Here is a 16391-nt window from a genome sequence, read left to right on the forward strand (position 1 = left end):
GAAAAAGAAAAAAACACAATCTTCTGAAGTCACTAATTTTATGAGAATGGTAGGGAATATGGGAAGTTCAGTAGATTACAGAGTGATAACCATCATAGATGCCCCAGGAATGAAAAAAGGGAGGGTCACGCTAAAGAAATCAGAGCAACAAAGATACACAATAACCCCCCGCATCCTCACACAGTGGAAGAAAACAGGGGGCTTACAGAGGAGCACAGCGAGAACATTCAGCCCATTAACAACCGGCTGAAATAATGGCCTTATGAAAAAGAGAAATTCTTCTGCCTGCATGAATCACTTTAAATAGGCATGTTGTCAAAATCCAAGCCCTACATACATGGCTATTTATGCCCCTTCTTAATAAGAAAATAACTAAGCATTATGTTTGAGAACAGCACTGATCTCAATGACACAAAAGTGCTGAAATTATCTAAAGAACAAGGCTGTGACTGCTGTGATGAACTCTTATATTGCAGCTGAAAGAATGAGGGCAAACAGCTACGCTGTCATGTGTGCAGCGGACGTTTGTTGAGAGATACCAAAACCAGTGAACCTTTGTCTCTGAATAAATCGGACAGTATTGACAAACATTAGGTCTGGTGGGGAAAGTCGCGCTCAGAGCTGGTCAGGCTGACCAATAGGAGCCAAGTGAGGTCAGGTGATGCTGACCTCTCGATGGATCCTAATGAACTCCTGGGGGTCACCTTTCGCCCACGGAGGCAGTTCCACATCTCCCAGAGCGGTGCCGTCCTCCAAGCAACCTGGAAACACGCAGATATGTCACATCTAACGTCGCTGCAAATGGAGCTTTAAAAAGGCACAAAATGTGTTTAAAATTGTCTGTTGTCAATAGAGAAGTTAATTACTGATGTAGAAATATTTTGGAATTTTGTCTCTATAGCACATGTGAGCTCTACACTTACTTGCATAAAGAAGCAAATTTCCATACAATGGGAGCTAATGTATACAGTGATAGACATATTTATTCCCAACCCTGGTAAATATGTGAAAAATAAATCCTAAATTCATCTTTTATTGTAGAAGTATAAACTCACTCTGAAAGGTTTTTTGAGAAAACATCAACATTTAATCTAAGTGCAATGATGGAGTGGAGGAACAAAATAATGTTAAGAATTTACTTGTTGCACAATTGTTGGCATCACTGCTGTTGATTTTTCTTTGCTCATCCCATCTCTATTAGATTTAGGTCTGGGTTCTGTCAAGAAGGTTTATTTTGTGTCTGGTGAACCATTTCTCTATTATCTATTAAAGCCTGTCCAGAGCGCGTCACTTGGACTTTTTTTGCATCACATCTGGAGTCATCCGGATGCATCTAACCTGCTGACGCTGACCCTGTTAGCCCCGCCTCTGAAAGCGGGCTCTACCGGCTCCTCACTATGGTAAAACTGGCTGTCCTGGGGTTTTGCTTGTCTGGCTGACCAGACAAGCAAAACTCTGGAAAACAGTTTTCTAGCTCAAAGGGACACCTTTGCAATGCTTTCTAAGTTAAACGTTCTAAGCCTGTTCAGGAAAAGCAACAAAGGAACACTCATAAATCTAGCACATTTTGATGCTTAAAGTAGTAAAAAAAAAAAGAGGTAAAAAAAGCAGCATTTGCAATGATTTTTCAATAAAGTTGCCATTTCCTTCTTTGTTTTTCTCTCTTCATAGAAACTGGCCTGGCATCTCTGTTAGCTGTGATGCCCTCCTCAACGCATACATGCTGAGCTATAACTGTTAATAACCTAATTTTCTGTCTTTGCAAATGATCCGCTTGGCCCGCTGTGTCTGTGTTTAATCCTGTCTCTCCTAGACAAAACCACTGAAGGAGCTATTGTTCCCAGGAACTATATGTACTCTGTTTTCATACCATAGCGTGTACCAATGGCTCAGAGCTAATCTGTTTAACTTTACATAAAGTGGATCTGTTTGTCTTGTAAAGTGCCTTAATCAGCTCATACCTAGAATGAGAGCAGCTCATATAAGAACAATGATTTTTACCCTCATATGCAACCAACATAAAAAATGTTCTCCCAAAGAAGCTCATTAAACACTTGCACATTTGTTTTTGATGCTGCCTAGTGATGCTGCCTTAAGCTTATTAGCAACAAAGTCTTATAAGGTTTGCAGCAACCTGTTAAATGCAAATGTATTCAGAAAGTTATTCTGAAATATAGTCATGGATTTTACATGAGGTTTTGTGGCTTAAGAACAAAATTTACATCTATAGCTAGATCCAAGTTAGCTACGATCGACCCAGATTTCAATCCAGTGTTGTGGCATGGAGGAGGCTACCTTAGGCTTTTGACATGAAATTTGGAAAGTTCTCACTCCCTGAGTAGTGTTGCTGACCTGAAACTGACCTTTATCCCTTGCTTGCTGTCTTTTAAGCAGTGGTTAAGACATATGAAGACATTTATCATGCGGCAGGTCCTGTCTCTTGGATCTTTGCCTGTCTTTTCATCACACCTACCGTATTATTGAGATGCAGGGCCGCTGCCCCACCCCCAAACATTCAATGGCTTTTGACAACCTGCCTGGTCTCTGTGTTGAAAAGACATTGTATCCTAGTCGCCTCTAGTCTATTCAGAATCAAACTGACAAATTTGACACAATTTGAGGTCCTTTTTCAAAATATTTTCCAAAACTTCAGCGATGGGATACCCCTGCTCCAGTCTCTGATCTGTTTGGGCTTGGATATCCGCTTCACTTCAGTACAAGAGCCTAACATGACATGCAGCTTAACAACATTTGGGACTAGTCAAAACAAAATATATATATATATTTATTTGTAAATTTAAGTGTGAAATTGCATTGTGCGATGGTTCTTGTATATGTAACAAACATGTTTGTTAGTGGGGTAGTTTAATGTATGTTTAACGCCCCCTCCTGTCTCTTTCAGGAGTGAGTAGGTGGGGCTTTTGATTTTTAACAATAAACTGCGAAAATACACAAAAGAAAAAAAAACAGCTTAATTTTTTATCAAGGCTGTGTTGACAACAAAGTGAACAAAATGTCACAGAGGCCAGAAGATTGACATAATGAAACTCAAATTTCCAATATTTGTTAATTTCTTTTAAGCAACCCATGACAAAAGTTTTGAATAATTTTATCTAACTTTCCTGATCCTATAATTATGGAGAGGTCAGTGAGACCAATTAGATTTTTTTCTTTTTTTTTACTTTTTGTTCCTCTGCTTATTAAGGTCCAAGACCACATGTACAGTTTGAAATATAAATACAGAGAAGCGTTTAGTTGGCTGACCGAGCTGGATGTGGTTGGAGTTGAGCAGAAAGTCTGGCAGGTAGAAGAACTCCGGTATCAGTTCTCTGACGTCTCCCATGTTGTCTCTGGATGCCGACTCCCACTCTTTTCCTATACTGTGGAACATCCGCTCAGGGATATCAAACCCTCCCTACAGAGGGATAAAAAAAAAAAAAACACATCACTCTCAAACCTCCAGCACACTGCTGGCTGGGCTGAACTTTCCTGCAGGAATGTTGAAAAACAGGGGCCTAATCCTGTGCAATGAACCATATTTTACATTGTTTACGTAAGCTCTGGATATTTGCTGCTATAAGAGAAAAGCTTTTCATCATAATGTAAAATTGCATAATTTCAGTGCAAATCTCATGAGAGGGAATGTAATTTGAAATAAAACAATTACCTCAATAAATGAAAATAGCATATACAGCAGTAAACTCAGTTAAAGATGCAAATTCAGTTATGGATATTACTGCACGCCCGTTATGTGCTTTAGAAGACAAAAAGGCATCCCAGTTCACCAGATGAACATCTTTATTGCTTTATTCAGACTATCAAATATGCATGCCTTTTCATTATAATCAACTGGATGCTCGATTGTAAATTGCCAACATCTGTGGCTATTTGGATTGGCTTCTTTTATGTGCTGTTTGTAATTATTTGCATATATATTAAAAATCGCTATAATTTGCTTTCAGACCAAAAAGAAGACTGTTGAAAACTGCTTATATTAGATCCATGGCGTTGGCAAAATAACGTTTGAAAATAAGTTTAAAAAGAAAAATGGTGAACGTCAATGAGAATCCGGAGCACTTTGTTTCCTGTGGGTAACTGAAGTAAACACAACACTCGAGAAATCATGGCAAAGTGTCAGGAAGTTAATATACATATTTTCTTTATATAATTTACTACTTGAGTACATGACAGTAAGGTCCTGTGGAGTATAGGAAATACTATATGTGCACTTTTTCTCTTAAAGAAAATGATATATTGTTTGTGCTAGAATGCCAATTTATTGTCCAAGGGCATAGAAAGCCTAGCAAAAGTATTTATACCTCTTATACCTTTCCAAATTTGTCACCTTACAACCACAAACCTACGCATATAAAAATGGGATTTTATTTTTGGATTACAAAGTAATGCAGAACTGTGAACTGGAATAAAAACATTGTTTTTGCGTGTTTTACACGTCCCTGTTACAAAAGAGTTGATTTAAATAGCAGCATTATCTCTTAATACTGTCACCAAGTTCTGCTAAAGCCTGCTAATAACCCATTCAATGAAGTCAGGTATGTTCAAAAAGGCACAACTAAAACTGGCACAACACTGGGCTCCGACGACTGGATTTCCCCCCCTGTGGTTTAGATCAAAGCATATATGCGTTAGAAAGTCCAGATCTAAATCCAAATTAAAATCTGATGGAAGACTAAAAAAATGAATATGTTCTCCAACCAATCGGACTGATCTAGATGTTGTAGCTGCAGTGAAAGGTTGTTCCAGTGTTGACTTGATGCATGCCACACTTTTCAAATCGTATTTAGAAAACGTTTTGAAAACTATGCGTCAGTTTCCTTCCATTTAACAATTATGCACCACACTGTGGCTCTATCATATGAAACTCAAATGAAATATATTCCAGTTTGTGGTTACAATGTAACAAAATGTTACAAGAAATGCAAGGGATACAATTCCTACTGTGATGAGCAGCATCTGTATAGTGAAATATTTGCACTTCAAATGAAACTGAATTGCAGATTACTTCTTCACGATGTTTTAGAGAGATATAGGGTCATTTTAGCAGCAACACGACAGTGAAGACTCACATTACATTATATTATGTGAGCTTACAGGTTTTAAGCACATCAAATTCTGTAACTTTCCATTCCTTGGTGTGTTTGGCCTCACCTGAAGTGCCTGGAAAGTGTGTGAAAAAGGCTCCATTCTTACAAGGAAGGAGGCCACAATGATGGCAGAGGAGTAGTGTGTACAGTAGTGGCAACGTGCTGACATGTCTGTTACTGAGAGACAACCACGTTAGAACAGTGAGACGCGATAGAGAATCAAACTTTGAAATGATAGCTTTGAGAAGAACAAAGAAGATACCTTCGCCCCCAGTGTTTTCCACTTCTTCATATCTCTCTATAAACATCTGTTTCCTTTTCTCTGTCTGAGCTCCCATTGGCTTGGACAAGTCACGGAAAGTTGTGGGATTTGACAGATCCAGTGTCTGTTGAGGACAGAGATAGAGGAAAACCTTTAACTCATTCCATAATAAAAAAAGCAAAACATGTACAACAGGGATCTGTAACGTTTATGACCCAAAGACTCATTTATGTCCTTTTCCACTCAGAATTTAATTAATTTCTAGCATAAAATTCTTTTTGAATGCATTAGTTATTATTTTTAATGGTTATGGCTTAGAGCTAATTAAAATCCAAAATTCAGTTTTTTTTTTAGCAAGTTTTATTATATAACACAATGAAAATAAGGATTTAGAACACCATAATGTCTGCCTCAGAAAAGTATATCCATGTTCGGTACAGTTCATGCTCTCAATACTTCATCAGGGTTCCTTTTGCATGAATTACTGCATCAGTGCTGCATGGCATGGCTTGGCCTGTGGCCCTGCTGAGGTGTTAGGGAAGCATAGGTTGCCTAAGGGGCTTTCAGCTCATCTGCATTGCTGGTTCTGGTGTTTCTCGTTTTCCTCCTGAAAATACTCCATAGATTCTCTGTGGGGTTTAAGTCAACTAAGTTTGCTGACCAAAAAATAAACAAAACAATACAAAAAACACAACACCACCATTAGCAGGTGTTTGTATTTTAATCAGTGTAGCAAGGAGCTATGTTCTGCTAAAAAATTAAATCAGCATATCTATGAAACTTGTTAATACAGGGAAGAACAAAGTGCCCTAAAACATCCAAGTACACCACTGTGCCGACTTCCGACTTGATAAACCGTAGAGAACCATCACAGGTAGATGATAAAGCTCCCTGATTAATCACTGACGGTTGAAATTTCACACTATTCCTCCAGTAACTTGAATTGTGTGTATCCTGAAATGTATCTTCTTCAAAGACTTTGAACAGGGCATCAATGCGGTCCTTTATTTCCCTTAACCTAGCTAAATCTGCATGGATATGCTAATCTCTTTGCAAACTAAACTAAACTTAGCATAAACTATAATGTAATGAGCAAAAAGTTAGCTTTGCAAATATCTGTTTTTATATTAGCACGACTCTAAGACCCACCACTGGCTAAGACCCTTACGATATTGTCTCTAGCTCAGGAGTGGCTTAACAAATGTCAGTTTACGTTCAGTGGCTCTTGATGCTTAAATTCTTGAAATAATTTTTGCCTCACATTCCCTGTTGCTTATGGATCTTTTTAACCACTCCTTCCAGGAAACTTTGCATTTATTTGCCAGCATACAGTGCTATCTAAACGTCCAGCTTCCTCACCAATGATCTTATGTGAGTTCACCTTTTTTGTAGCAAGTTAAAGGGGTCATACCATGTAAAGTTCACTGTTTACTTAAAGACATTTGGTTGTGTACTTGGAGTCTCCAGCAGGGCAGAAAATAGGATTATAGTCTGTCCAGATACTATGCAGATACATTTATATTCTGTTTGGGGTCATATCTTTCAAGTCTTTCAGTTTTCCCTCTTCTCTATTAAATTTTTAAAAATAAATACATGGCAGAATTTGCTGCAGAACTGCTGAAAAGGGCCATGGACTTCTGGCTTACCAATTTTGTGAATCTGTCATTTCAATACTATCGATGCGATTTTGCAGTCAAAGGTCAAGAATACCGAAGCTACAAGTTGATAAGTGAAAATGTTTAGTTCTTGGGTGTATTAACCCACATAATTTATTACACCATACCCCAGCGTAGTACAAAAATGGCCAAAAAGGGTGGAGTGGAACGCTCTGCAACATGGTGGAGGGCAGGATGTGAAGTGCTTCCCACGCATTTAATGAGACGGCACCAAAAACGGGTTAGAAAAGGGACAAAAGAGGTGCTGTGGGGCAACAATAAAGATAAATTCATCCCAAAGCATCGCAGGTCCACTTTGTATGGCCCACACCTGAATGATTTGAATGTGAAAGGCATTAAAAAGAATGTGTCTGCTGGACAACCATCAAATCACTACTCTTCCCTGTCATCCTGCAGGTCATATCATAGCAAAAACGTAACATTTATATATTAAAACCCATCTTCATTGGTGCTTTTGTAATGTTTTGAATTCTGGACGACCACATTTTAGGTTCTCATTAACCCTGACAATTATATTAAAAATGATCAAAAATAAATATTTCTAATTATTTGGCCGGCAATAAATTTATAACTCACTCTATCCAAAGGACTTGACAGTAACATATTATTACAGTTCATGGTATTTCTGTACAATGGGGAGTGGTGGCCTAGTAGTTAGAGCATTGCGCTTGGGTCCTGGAGGTTCTGAGTTTAACTCCCACAGACTGCCACTCTGAGTCCCTGAGCAAGACCCTTAACCCCAGGGCGCCGTACAGTGGCAGCCCTCTGCTTCCCAAGGGGATTGGTTAAATGCAGAAGTGAATTTCTCCATTGTGAGATCAATAAAGTTCAATTATTATTATTTTTACAAAGTTACAAGGGACCCAAAAGCAGAAGGTCTGAAGCCAAAGATCGAGCCACAAGTGGCAGACCTCTGATCTAAAACATCAGTGCCATGTGTGGGATTCTACCTCTGACTGATAGTCAGCCAGGATCCAGGGGAAAACTGGATACTGCATCAAATCATTGTACGTCCTTCCAGCAATAGTGTTCAGGTGCATCAAATACTCAAAGTTGCTCATCTCGCCTTTCTAGAAGACAAAAAAGACAAGTTAGGAACACTTCCTAAAACATAGCTTTATAAATAATACTATGTTGTTAAAATTAATTAGATAAAACTGCAGTCATTTAGTGAGGATGAGGAGAATTTCACTGCGTTTCACATTACCTGCCATTTAACAAGGGCTGTCTTTCCAACCACTGGAGTCTTCCTAAAGAACAATAAAAGCAAACACTTTGAATTAGCCATAGAGACTGAGCACAGAACAGCCCTTACTAGCCGAGACCTCCTTTGCTTGCTCTGTTGCCTAGCAGCCAGGATTTAAAAGTAACCAAAGCCAGAGTTGAGAAGCAGCAGGCAGAGAGGAGCTGGGAGACTCAGGAAGCAGAGACTGTGTACACAGCTGTAGGAGCAGTTATGGAGGTGAGTTCAGCTAAAGTGGGTCGGCTTATTCTGTCAAAAGACTTCCTAATTCACAGCTTAGAAAACAAACAGACAAACAGTATACATTGGTTACCATTTGTTTTTTGTTCCATATTTGATTTTTAAATACTAATGCGGTCAAACGGAAGCTCGTGTTGTGACCAAAGTTACCGTAGACAACGACAGAGTGTAGAATTTGCCAAGCTAGCATACGTGGTTTTGTTTTATTTCACCAGAATAAGCGCCCGGCTCGATAAAACATTCATACAAAAACAGCGACACTGCTGAACATTTCATTATTTCTGAAACAACCAACCAAACACATCTAATCTAAATTGTAAAAGTGATCCGCCGGTTCCTCTGCGGGCCAGTAACAGGACGATAAAGTCAAAGCACTTCAGTTGCTAAGTAACAGCCATAAACAAGAGAAATCTTCCTCTGGCTGGTGAAGGAAGGCTCTGTATGCAGACCGTTATCTGTCCCTCTGAAGAGGATTAGCCAGTATTGTACGTGCTATTTCTGCATCCAACTATTAACTCTTTTGACCACTAAAGCGAAATCTGATCAAGTTTAACAACATAGGGGGGAAAAAGCTGATAAAATTTGGTAAGTAGAATGTTTTTGTGAAACCTTTTGAGTGAAATTTGCAGCGGAGTGTTGATTTATGGTGTTTACATGCACTGCCTAAAAAAACTATGGCCTTTTTTTCTCACTGTAACTAAACGTTTATCTGTTTTGTGTCAGTAGGCTGACAAAAATGATTGTATTTAAAAAAATAATAAGCCAGATCACTTTCCATTACTTTCTTTAAATACTGACGTGTCTAGTTAAGCCCAAAGTCTTATATATCCCCAAAAGATTTAGATTTAAAGTGACCTTTTAATTTTACCTGGATTATTTTTTTCCTGACTGGAAGTAATGTTAACATATGTAAGTTACTCAGCCAGAGTTTTGAATTAAATCTTATAAAAAATAAATCTGTAGAGTGAGCTAAAAAGGCCTTCCAAACTCAAACACTTGAAGCTCATAACTACAGATTAAACAACAAAACATCAGTGAAAACTTGGGGAAAAGCTGGGCAACAGTCATAAGAAGGGTTTGATTGCTACCAAAAACTTTAGACAAGCCGTTCGTTTTTTTAATAAAATATGAAATGTATACTTTTCTCTACTTTATGACCCCCTGAGAGATATCTGTCTCATAGCAATATTAAATATGTATGAATCAATTAACTGTAGATACACCAAAGTTACAAATAAGTTGTCATGTTTTCGTAAGTCTCTGGGGTTATTTCACATCATTTGAGTTATTGTTATATTTTCCTGCAACCTCGAAAACACCCAGCTTCCTCATGAGGCATTGTTGGAAAACGAACATAATTGTGATAGGAAGATGATTGTGAAGTAACAAGTTTGGTTCATTTACATTATCCACACTGAAACAAGTCCTGAACTGGAATTGGCTGAAAGACCTCTCAGAGAGGAAAGGAGCCAAAAGCAACAGAAAAAACAGTTAATCATCTAAAATTTAGTAAAATCTGGAGGGAAATGAGGAAAGCTTCCAAGCTTGGGAACATCATCCCAACAATGAAGTTTAAAGGTGGCAGCATCATAGTGTCTCAGTGGTGTGCTGCAGGAGGAACCGGTACCTTCAAAAAATAGTTAGCATTATGAAGAAAGAACATTATCAGGAAATCTAAAGCAGCGTCCCAAGAAATCAGCTTGGAAGTTCAAGCTAGGGCATAATTGGGTCTTCTAAATGGAAAATGACCTTAAGCATAACGCCACAATAGCCAAAAAAGGGCTTAAATACAACAAAGTCTATGTTGTGCAGCGGACATCACAACGATCACGCTAGTCTCAGTCCTCACAGATTATTAGTGGTAAGAGTTGAAACAGTGTTTGCGAGCCCAGTGGCCCACTAACCTCACAGTTACACCAGTTCTGGCAGGGGTTGGCCAGATTGCCACTAAATTAATGTGGAAGGACACCCAAAACATTAAATTCCCGTCACATTCTACCAAATGCTCATAATGTGGACTTTTATCAAAGAGAAATAATTTTGGTCATCCAAACTGAATTAAAACAGGAACATTTTAGTCAGATTTAATGCCAGACAGTAAAGAAAAAAAAAAAAAGGTTGAGCTCTTTCATACAGTACAAATATCTGATTTCAACTGCAAAAAAAAAAAAAAAAAAATCAGTTTAAAGGATGAGTTTGTGTTTTAAATGTATCCACCGTCTTGCATCGATAAAATTATTTCATAGCCCCACACTAAATCAATCATTGCATTTGGCGCGGGAGGTGTTATCTAATTGGCGGCAATAATTTCATGCAATAGTTTCCTATAGGAGGTTATAATAGGAACAAGCACCAGCAGATAACCTCTCTCATCCTGAGGATGATGAATGAGGCGAGAGAGGGCCTTGGGGTGTTACGCAGACACAAACAAAAACACACCTTGCTCTTTTAGACAGGGAGGGGAGAAGAGCAAAGCCCTCATTACACTCCCAACACTCCCCAACTATCATTTATCAAAGTCCTGATTTGACTCTTTGTGAACAAACACACGTATAACACATTGAATGGCTGTCCGTCAAAATACACACACACACACTTTTTTTTTTTTTTTGCTCGAGAAGAACTAAAAAAACCTAAATAGGTTGCGCGGTGAGAACATCAGCGCTCCTGTGTTTCCTGGCTGTCGCCTCGCTCCTATTGTTCCCCCTGCATTAGCCTTAATTAGAGAGTCGTGCTCTTAAATACCCCCATGGGCAACAGAGGGTGAGCACACTCTAATGCAGACACAACACTGTGACACACACGCTGCTCAAGTTCTCATTCCTCAGACTGCGTGCTTTCCCCCGCTGCCCCAGGCCGTACACAGGCCCTTGTCTTTGAATAAATCCCATCAGCTTCACGCACGTACACGTACGCATTAACATACACAGAACACATCCGTTTCCCGGAGTACTGCATGATGCGGTAGATCCGACATAGCGCTGCGAAAAAACGTATTTGTCAATTTCTTTTCTTTTTTTTTTGCGTTTTCTTTTCTGTCACACTTAAACATTTCCGATCTTCCGGGGATTTTTTAAAACCATACAAAGACAAGCTCAGTAAGTCAAAAAAAAAAAGCAGTTTTCAAGTGATGATTTTATTTATTAAAAGAAAATGGCAACCCATACCAACCTAGTTCTGGGTGAAAAAGGTATTACCCTCTAAACCTGGTTGCACCACCCTTGACGGCAACAATTGCCTTGAAGCGTTTGCGGTAGCTGGCAGTCAGACTTTTGCATTGATCTGAAGGCATTCTGGACAGTTCCTGAGCATGACTGGCCTGTTTATAGTCACTCCACAGCAAAACAATTTAAGTCTGATTTCTCACTAGCTCCCTTCAAAACTTTCTTTTTTTGGGGACTTTTTTTTAAGAATTGACATTCAGAGGTAAAGTTACTTGTGTACATTGTATCAATGTTCTGCTGCATAATCCAAGTGTTCTGGAGTTTAATGCAGTGGTTTTCAAATGTTGTCTGTTGCGCCCCCCTTTGAAGAAGCAAAAAGTTTTAGGCCACCCTATCCCAACATATTAGGTCAGAAACGCAACTTTTATTGTTTTCTGTTTTAACACATTAAAGCTGTCATTCTTAAGATAACCCTGAATCTCTTTTAAAATGTATAACATAACAATAGTTTCTAACCAATGTTTCAACATTGCCACACTTTAAATAATATTAACAATAATATAAATGCCTTTTAGCCCGACTCGTACCTGCAGTCTACTTTTAACTAACTATGAACCTTGTATGGCAAAATAATATTAAGCCATTAATATTAAAGACAAACTTCAGCTACATTAAGTCTTGTACTTTTTTAAGTGTCTATTAATAGTATTCATCATACTACTGACTGCAGGCACAGACCAAACAGCAGGGGGTGCAGTTGTCACCTTTAGAGTGATGCAGAATGCCTGTATCTTCTGGACAAAAAAGGCACTCTCTGCAATACTTTCACCCCACTATTTGAGAAGCATGGGTTTAAGGTCATCATCTGATGCTCAGAAATTCTCCTTCAGGATTTTCTGACAGAGAGCAGAACTCATTGTTGCGTCAAATATGGGAATCCATCTAGGTCCAGAAGCAGCAAAGCAGACTCGGACCATCACACTACCACCGCGTTTGTCTTTGTGTTGGAACTTGCCCTGTGATGCATCTTCTTGCCCAGCATGTATTTTCATTATTTAATCATGAACTCTGACCTTTAATGAGGCACGTCAGGCTTGCAGTGCTTTTGAAGTTGTTTTGATTCCTTTTTTTTGACCTTATGGATGAGTCAATGATGCGATATTAAAGTCATTTTGGTCAAGTTGGCTCATGCTGGGCAGGTTAACTATTATTTCATGTTTTCTCCATTTCAGAAATAGCTTTGTAACGATTTCAAGACTGATGAAAGTGACTTAGGCTACGTTCACACTGCAGCCTGAAGTGACCCAATTCCGATTTTATTTGCCCATATGCGACCTGTATCTGATCTTTTTATGACAGTCTGAACGACACAGATGGGATTTTTTCAAATGCGACCCAGGCCACTTGGATATGTGGTCCTGATCCGATACGTATCTGATCTTTTCAAATGCGACCTGTGTCTGTACGGCCAGGTCGCATTTATCCGACCTGTACGCCACCGATACTCGACAAACGTCACTATTCTGCGTCCTGCTATGCAGAAGCGGGAAGAAAGACGACAGCCATAGCGGACTACAATGAGGAGAGCAGTCAATGGAGGGAAAGCTCCGGTTAGAAAATAAATTAATGAGCGCAAAATGCGCGCCAGCATTATAATCCATGTTTACTTCCGCAAACACTGAGCACGCTTTCTACGTGTGACGTCATCGCGTCCTCCAGTGCGAATGCGGGACACTTAGGTTGAACGCGTTTAGTTCACACAGAAGATCACATACAAGTCGCATATATTTGAAAATGTGAACGGACACGTAAAAAAATCAGATTTCACAAAAAAATCGGAATTGAGCATTAAGACCTGCAGTGTGAACGTAGCCTTAGTTTCTCATATTTTCTTGATTATCTTTATCCTTCCTTTAGCCTGCTTTATGTCATCAGTCAGGTTCCATTTAAAGGACTTTTTGACTCTACAGATCTGTCAATTATCAGGCAGCGGTGTTAGTTGTGATATTTTAATTCATGACGTAACCAGGGATTAATTACTTTTTCATATAGGGCAAGGTTTTACTTTCCTAAAGGAAATCATTTTAGAATAACTTTTTTGTGTTCATTCAAGTTATCTTTGCCCAATATGAAGTTTTGTTTCAATGATCTCAAACATTAAAGTTTAACATAAGACAAAGAAAGCCTGTAAAGGAGGCATTTACTTTTTTACAGCAATGTAAATCATCATAAATTAAGCCTCTTGAGGCAAATGTCAAAAAATAAAGCTGAACTGATCTGTCGGGTGTTTCTCTCTACATTCCAGTACGATGGCGAAAAAAAAGGGAGCCGATGCAAAAAAGGTGACTCTAAAGACTGCCAAGAAAGCCATACACATAACCCAAGAAGGAAGGCGTAGACTCACACTCAGCAACATGGGCTTGACCGTCTTCCCAAAGTGTCTCTTCAAGCTGAGCAACGTGGATGAGTTGGACCTCAGTCGCAACCTGATCCAGACGCTTCCCGCTAACATCGGGAGCTTCACGTCGCTCCGATGGCTGGATCTGCACAGCAACAAGCTGGAGTCCGTGCCCGAGTCCATCGGCAACCTGGTGGGACTTACCCACCTCAACCTGGCAAACAACTGCCTAACCTCTGCTGGTTTACCTTCTTCGTTGGGCTGTCTCTGCAACCTGAAGAGTCTCAACCTCGGACTGAACCAGCTGGACTCCCTTCCTACCACTTTGGAGCGGTTAGACCACCTTCAAGAGTTAGCCCTGTTTGATAACCTTTTCGCCAAAATGCCCGAGTTTGTGCAAACCCTACGAAACCTCACGAAGCTGAATGTGATACGAAATCCTTTCACGTACGCTCAGGCCAGCGGCGAGCGGATAAAAAGGGAAAAGGCGGAGCAGAAAGAGGAGGTGTACCTGGTGCATGAAAGCAGCTTGTGTAAGAGATGCCTCCGAAAATGTAAAGCAGAGACAGAAAGAGTTTTGCGAGGAGGAAGACAAGGAGGGCGACGGGGCGACAGGGGTGATATGTTCGAAGAGAAAAAGAAAACATTTTCAGGATTGATGACACCAAACTCAGTGGCTGCAGTCACCCAGGATGTGTGGAGGATAAAAGCGAAGAAGCATCAGCCCATTTCCGCTCTTCACTGAATAAAGACGCTGGAAGGGAGCCAATTTTAAAGCAATCCTGAAATGTTTAATATGTCTAAATGCTAGACTTCTATTTGACACAATTTCCATGTTTTCATATGAATAAAACTGAGCCAAGTAAAGCTGTTTTCTTCGCGTCAGCGTCATTCCCCTCGGAGCGCTTTAAACGTTGGACCAGTGAATGTAAATCTTGTGAGCCAAACAAATCTTTAAGGAAATAAATATAAACACTTACTTTGCGTTAGCAATGACCTCAGCAACAGCTCTGCCTTTTAATGCCGGCACCACTGTGCTTAGTCTGAAGCCAGAGAGAAAGAGTGAAGGTCAAAGCCTGTTAACTGAAAGAAACCATTTAAGATCCAGTGAGTCTCAGTTACCTTTTATATGCGGAGACATGGTCTTTATTCAGGAACACAAGGAATGCAGAGTGTCCATTTTTCATGAAAATTTCAATGGCATTGTCCTAGTTTGGCAGAGAGAGACAGCGGCTTTTTACTAACCCAAATATGCTAATATTTGTCCTCCTATGCTAATGTATTACATACTTTCTGGGCACAACAGAGCCAGGATTAATTCTCTAATATAACCAAAGATCACTAAGAGCAGAAAGAAATACAGTTAAACTCCTGCTGATTTAGGTTTAAAATAATTGTTTAATTTTGCCAACAAGTTTTCTTTTGCCTGGAAGTAATTTTTGTTTTTGAGTGGCCCGGCCAGAGTCCAGACTCATTTCCTGCACTGATTTTCTAATCATCATTAAAGCTGGCCTCTCATCTTTTTTTTTCCAACCTTGCAAAATCTTAAATGAATGACAGCAGCCAATACAAAGGCAAAACACACACACAAATAATATATATATATATATATATATATATATATATATATATATATATATATATATATAAATATATATGTATGTATGTATGAATGTAATAAATATATATATATATATATATATATATATATATATATATATATATATATATATATATATATATATATATAAAAGTTAGTTACTTTTAATTAGTTTAACTTTTTTATTAATGTTTTATTTAATTTTCACTGCAAACTATTTGCCGATAGAACAGGATGCAACTAACCAAAAACAAAAAGTTTGTCATTGCAAGGTAATCTCACATATTGAAACATGTAAATAGACTGATATGTTTCTAAAAACGATTATTCATATAAACATAAAAAAATCTAAACAGCTTGAAAGAATATTATTGATTTAAATTTTTCACTGTATGTTTAATACCCGTTTTAAGGTTGTCATTTTTAAAAAGTACTTTTAACAACCCTCGTGGTATCATATTCTAATTGATTGAATATGCATGTATAAGAGACGGTTACATGTTTGTTCAAATGTATGAAAGAACATCTGTGAAACTCATTTGATGGCTGACCTCTAAAAGGAAGCGCATGAAGCGCGCCTCCTTGATGTCCTCGTAAAGCCAGCGTCTGCACGTGGCCGACGGCAGCTCTTTGCTCAGCATGGTGGAAATAAAGGAATCCTTCACTCTGGCAGAAGGGGACACAGAAGATGTCATGTTTACTG

The 16391-nt window shown here is 38.9% G+C and overlaps 2 protein-coding genes across 6 annotated transcripts in view; one reads left to right on the top strand and one right to left on the bottom strand.

Annotated features, from left to right (window-relative positions):
* wdfy4 (WDFY family member 4) overlaps window positions 1-16391 on the bottom strand; it is a 67896-nt gene that overhangs the window by 12530 nt on the left and 38975 nt on the right. For 2 of the 4 annotated variants that reach the window (XM_036126379.1, XM_036126378.1), the window contains exons 47-55: window positions 16240-16354; window positions 15211-15296; window positions 15069-15131; window positions 8251-8293; window positions 7994-8113; window positions 5368-5491; window positions 5170-5276; window positions 3265-3415; window positions 670-761 (exon numbers count right to left, since the gene is read on the bottom strand). In XM_036126379.1, coding sequence (XP_035982272.1) covers window positions 670-761; window positions 3265-3415; window positions 5170-5276; window positions 5368-5491; window positions 7994-8113; window positions 8251-8293; window positions 15069-15131; window positions 15211-15296; window positions 16240-16354 — 901 coding nt within the window. Of the gene's footprint in view, window positions 1-669; window positions 762-3264; window positions 3416-5169; window positions 5283-5367; window positions 5492-7993; window positions 8114-8250; window positions 8294-15068; window positions 15132-15210; window positions 15297-16239; window positions 16355-16391 lie in introns of all 4 variants that reach the window. The other 2 variants (XM_036126377.1, XM_021307538.2) reach the window with 1 other exon arrangement.
* On the top strand, window positions 8353-14960 carry lrrc18a (leucine rich repeat containing 18a). 2 transcript variants are annotated; one of them, XM_012880445.3, is made up of 2 exons: window positions 8353-8505; window positions 13996-14960. In XM_012880445.3, the coding sequence occupies exon 2, from the start codon at window positions 14000-14002 to the stop codon at window positions 14831-14833; it is 834 nt and encodes a 277-aa protein (XP_012735899.2). In that variant the 5' UTR covers window positions 8353-8505; window positions 13996-13999; the 3' UTR covers window positions 14834-14960. The 2 variants fall into 2 exon arrangements, with proteins under 2 accessions (XP_012735899.2, XP_035982273.1); XM_036126380.1 differs by lacking the exon at window positions 8353-8505 and adding an exon at window positions 8544-9111.

Source organism: Fundulus heteroclitus, chromosome 22 (assembly GCF_011125445.2).
Source record: "Fundulus heteroclitus isolate FHET01 chromosome 22, MU-UCD_Fhet_4.1, whole genome shotgun sequence".
Classification (NCBI taxonomy): Eukaryota; Metazoa; Chordata; class Actinopteri; order Cyprinodontiformes; family Fundulidae; genus Fundulus; species Fundulus heteroclitus.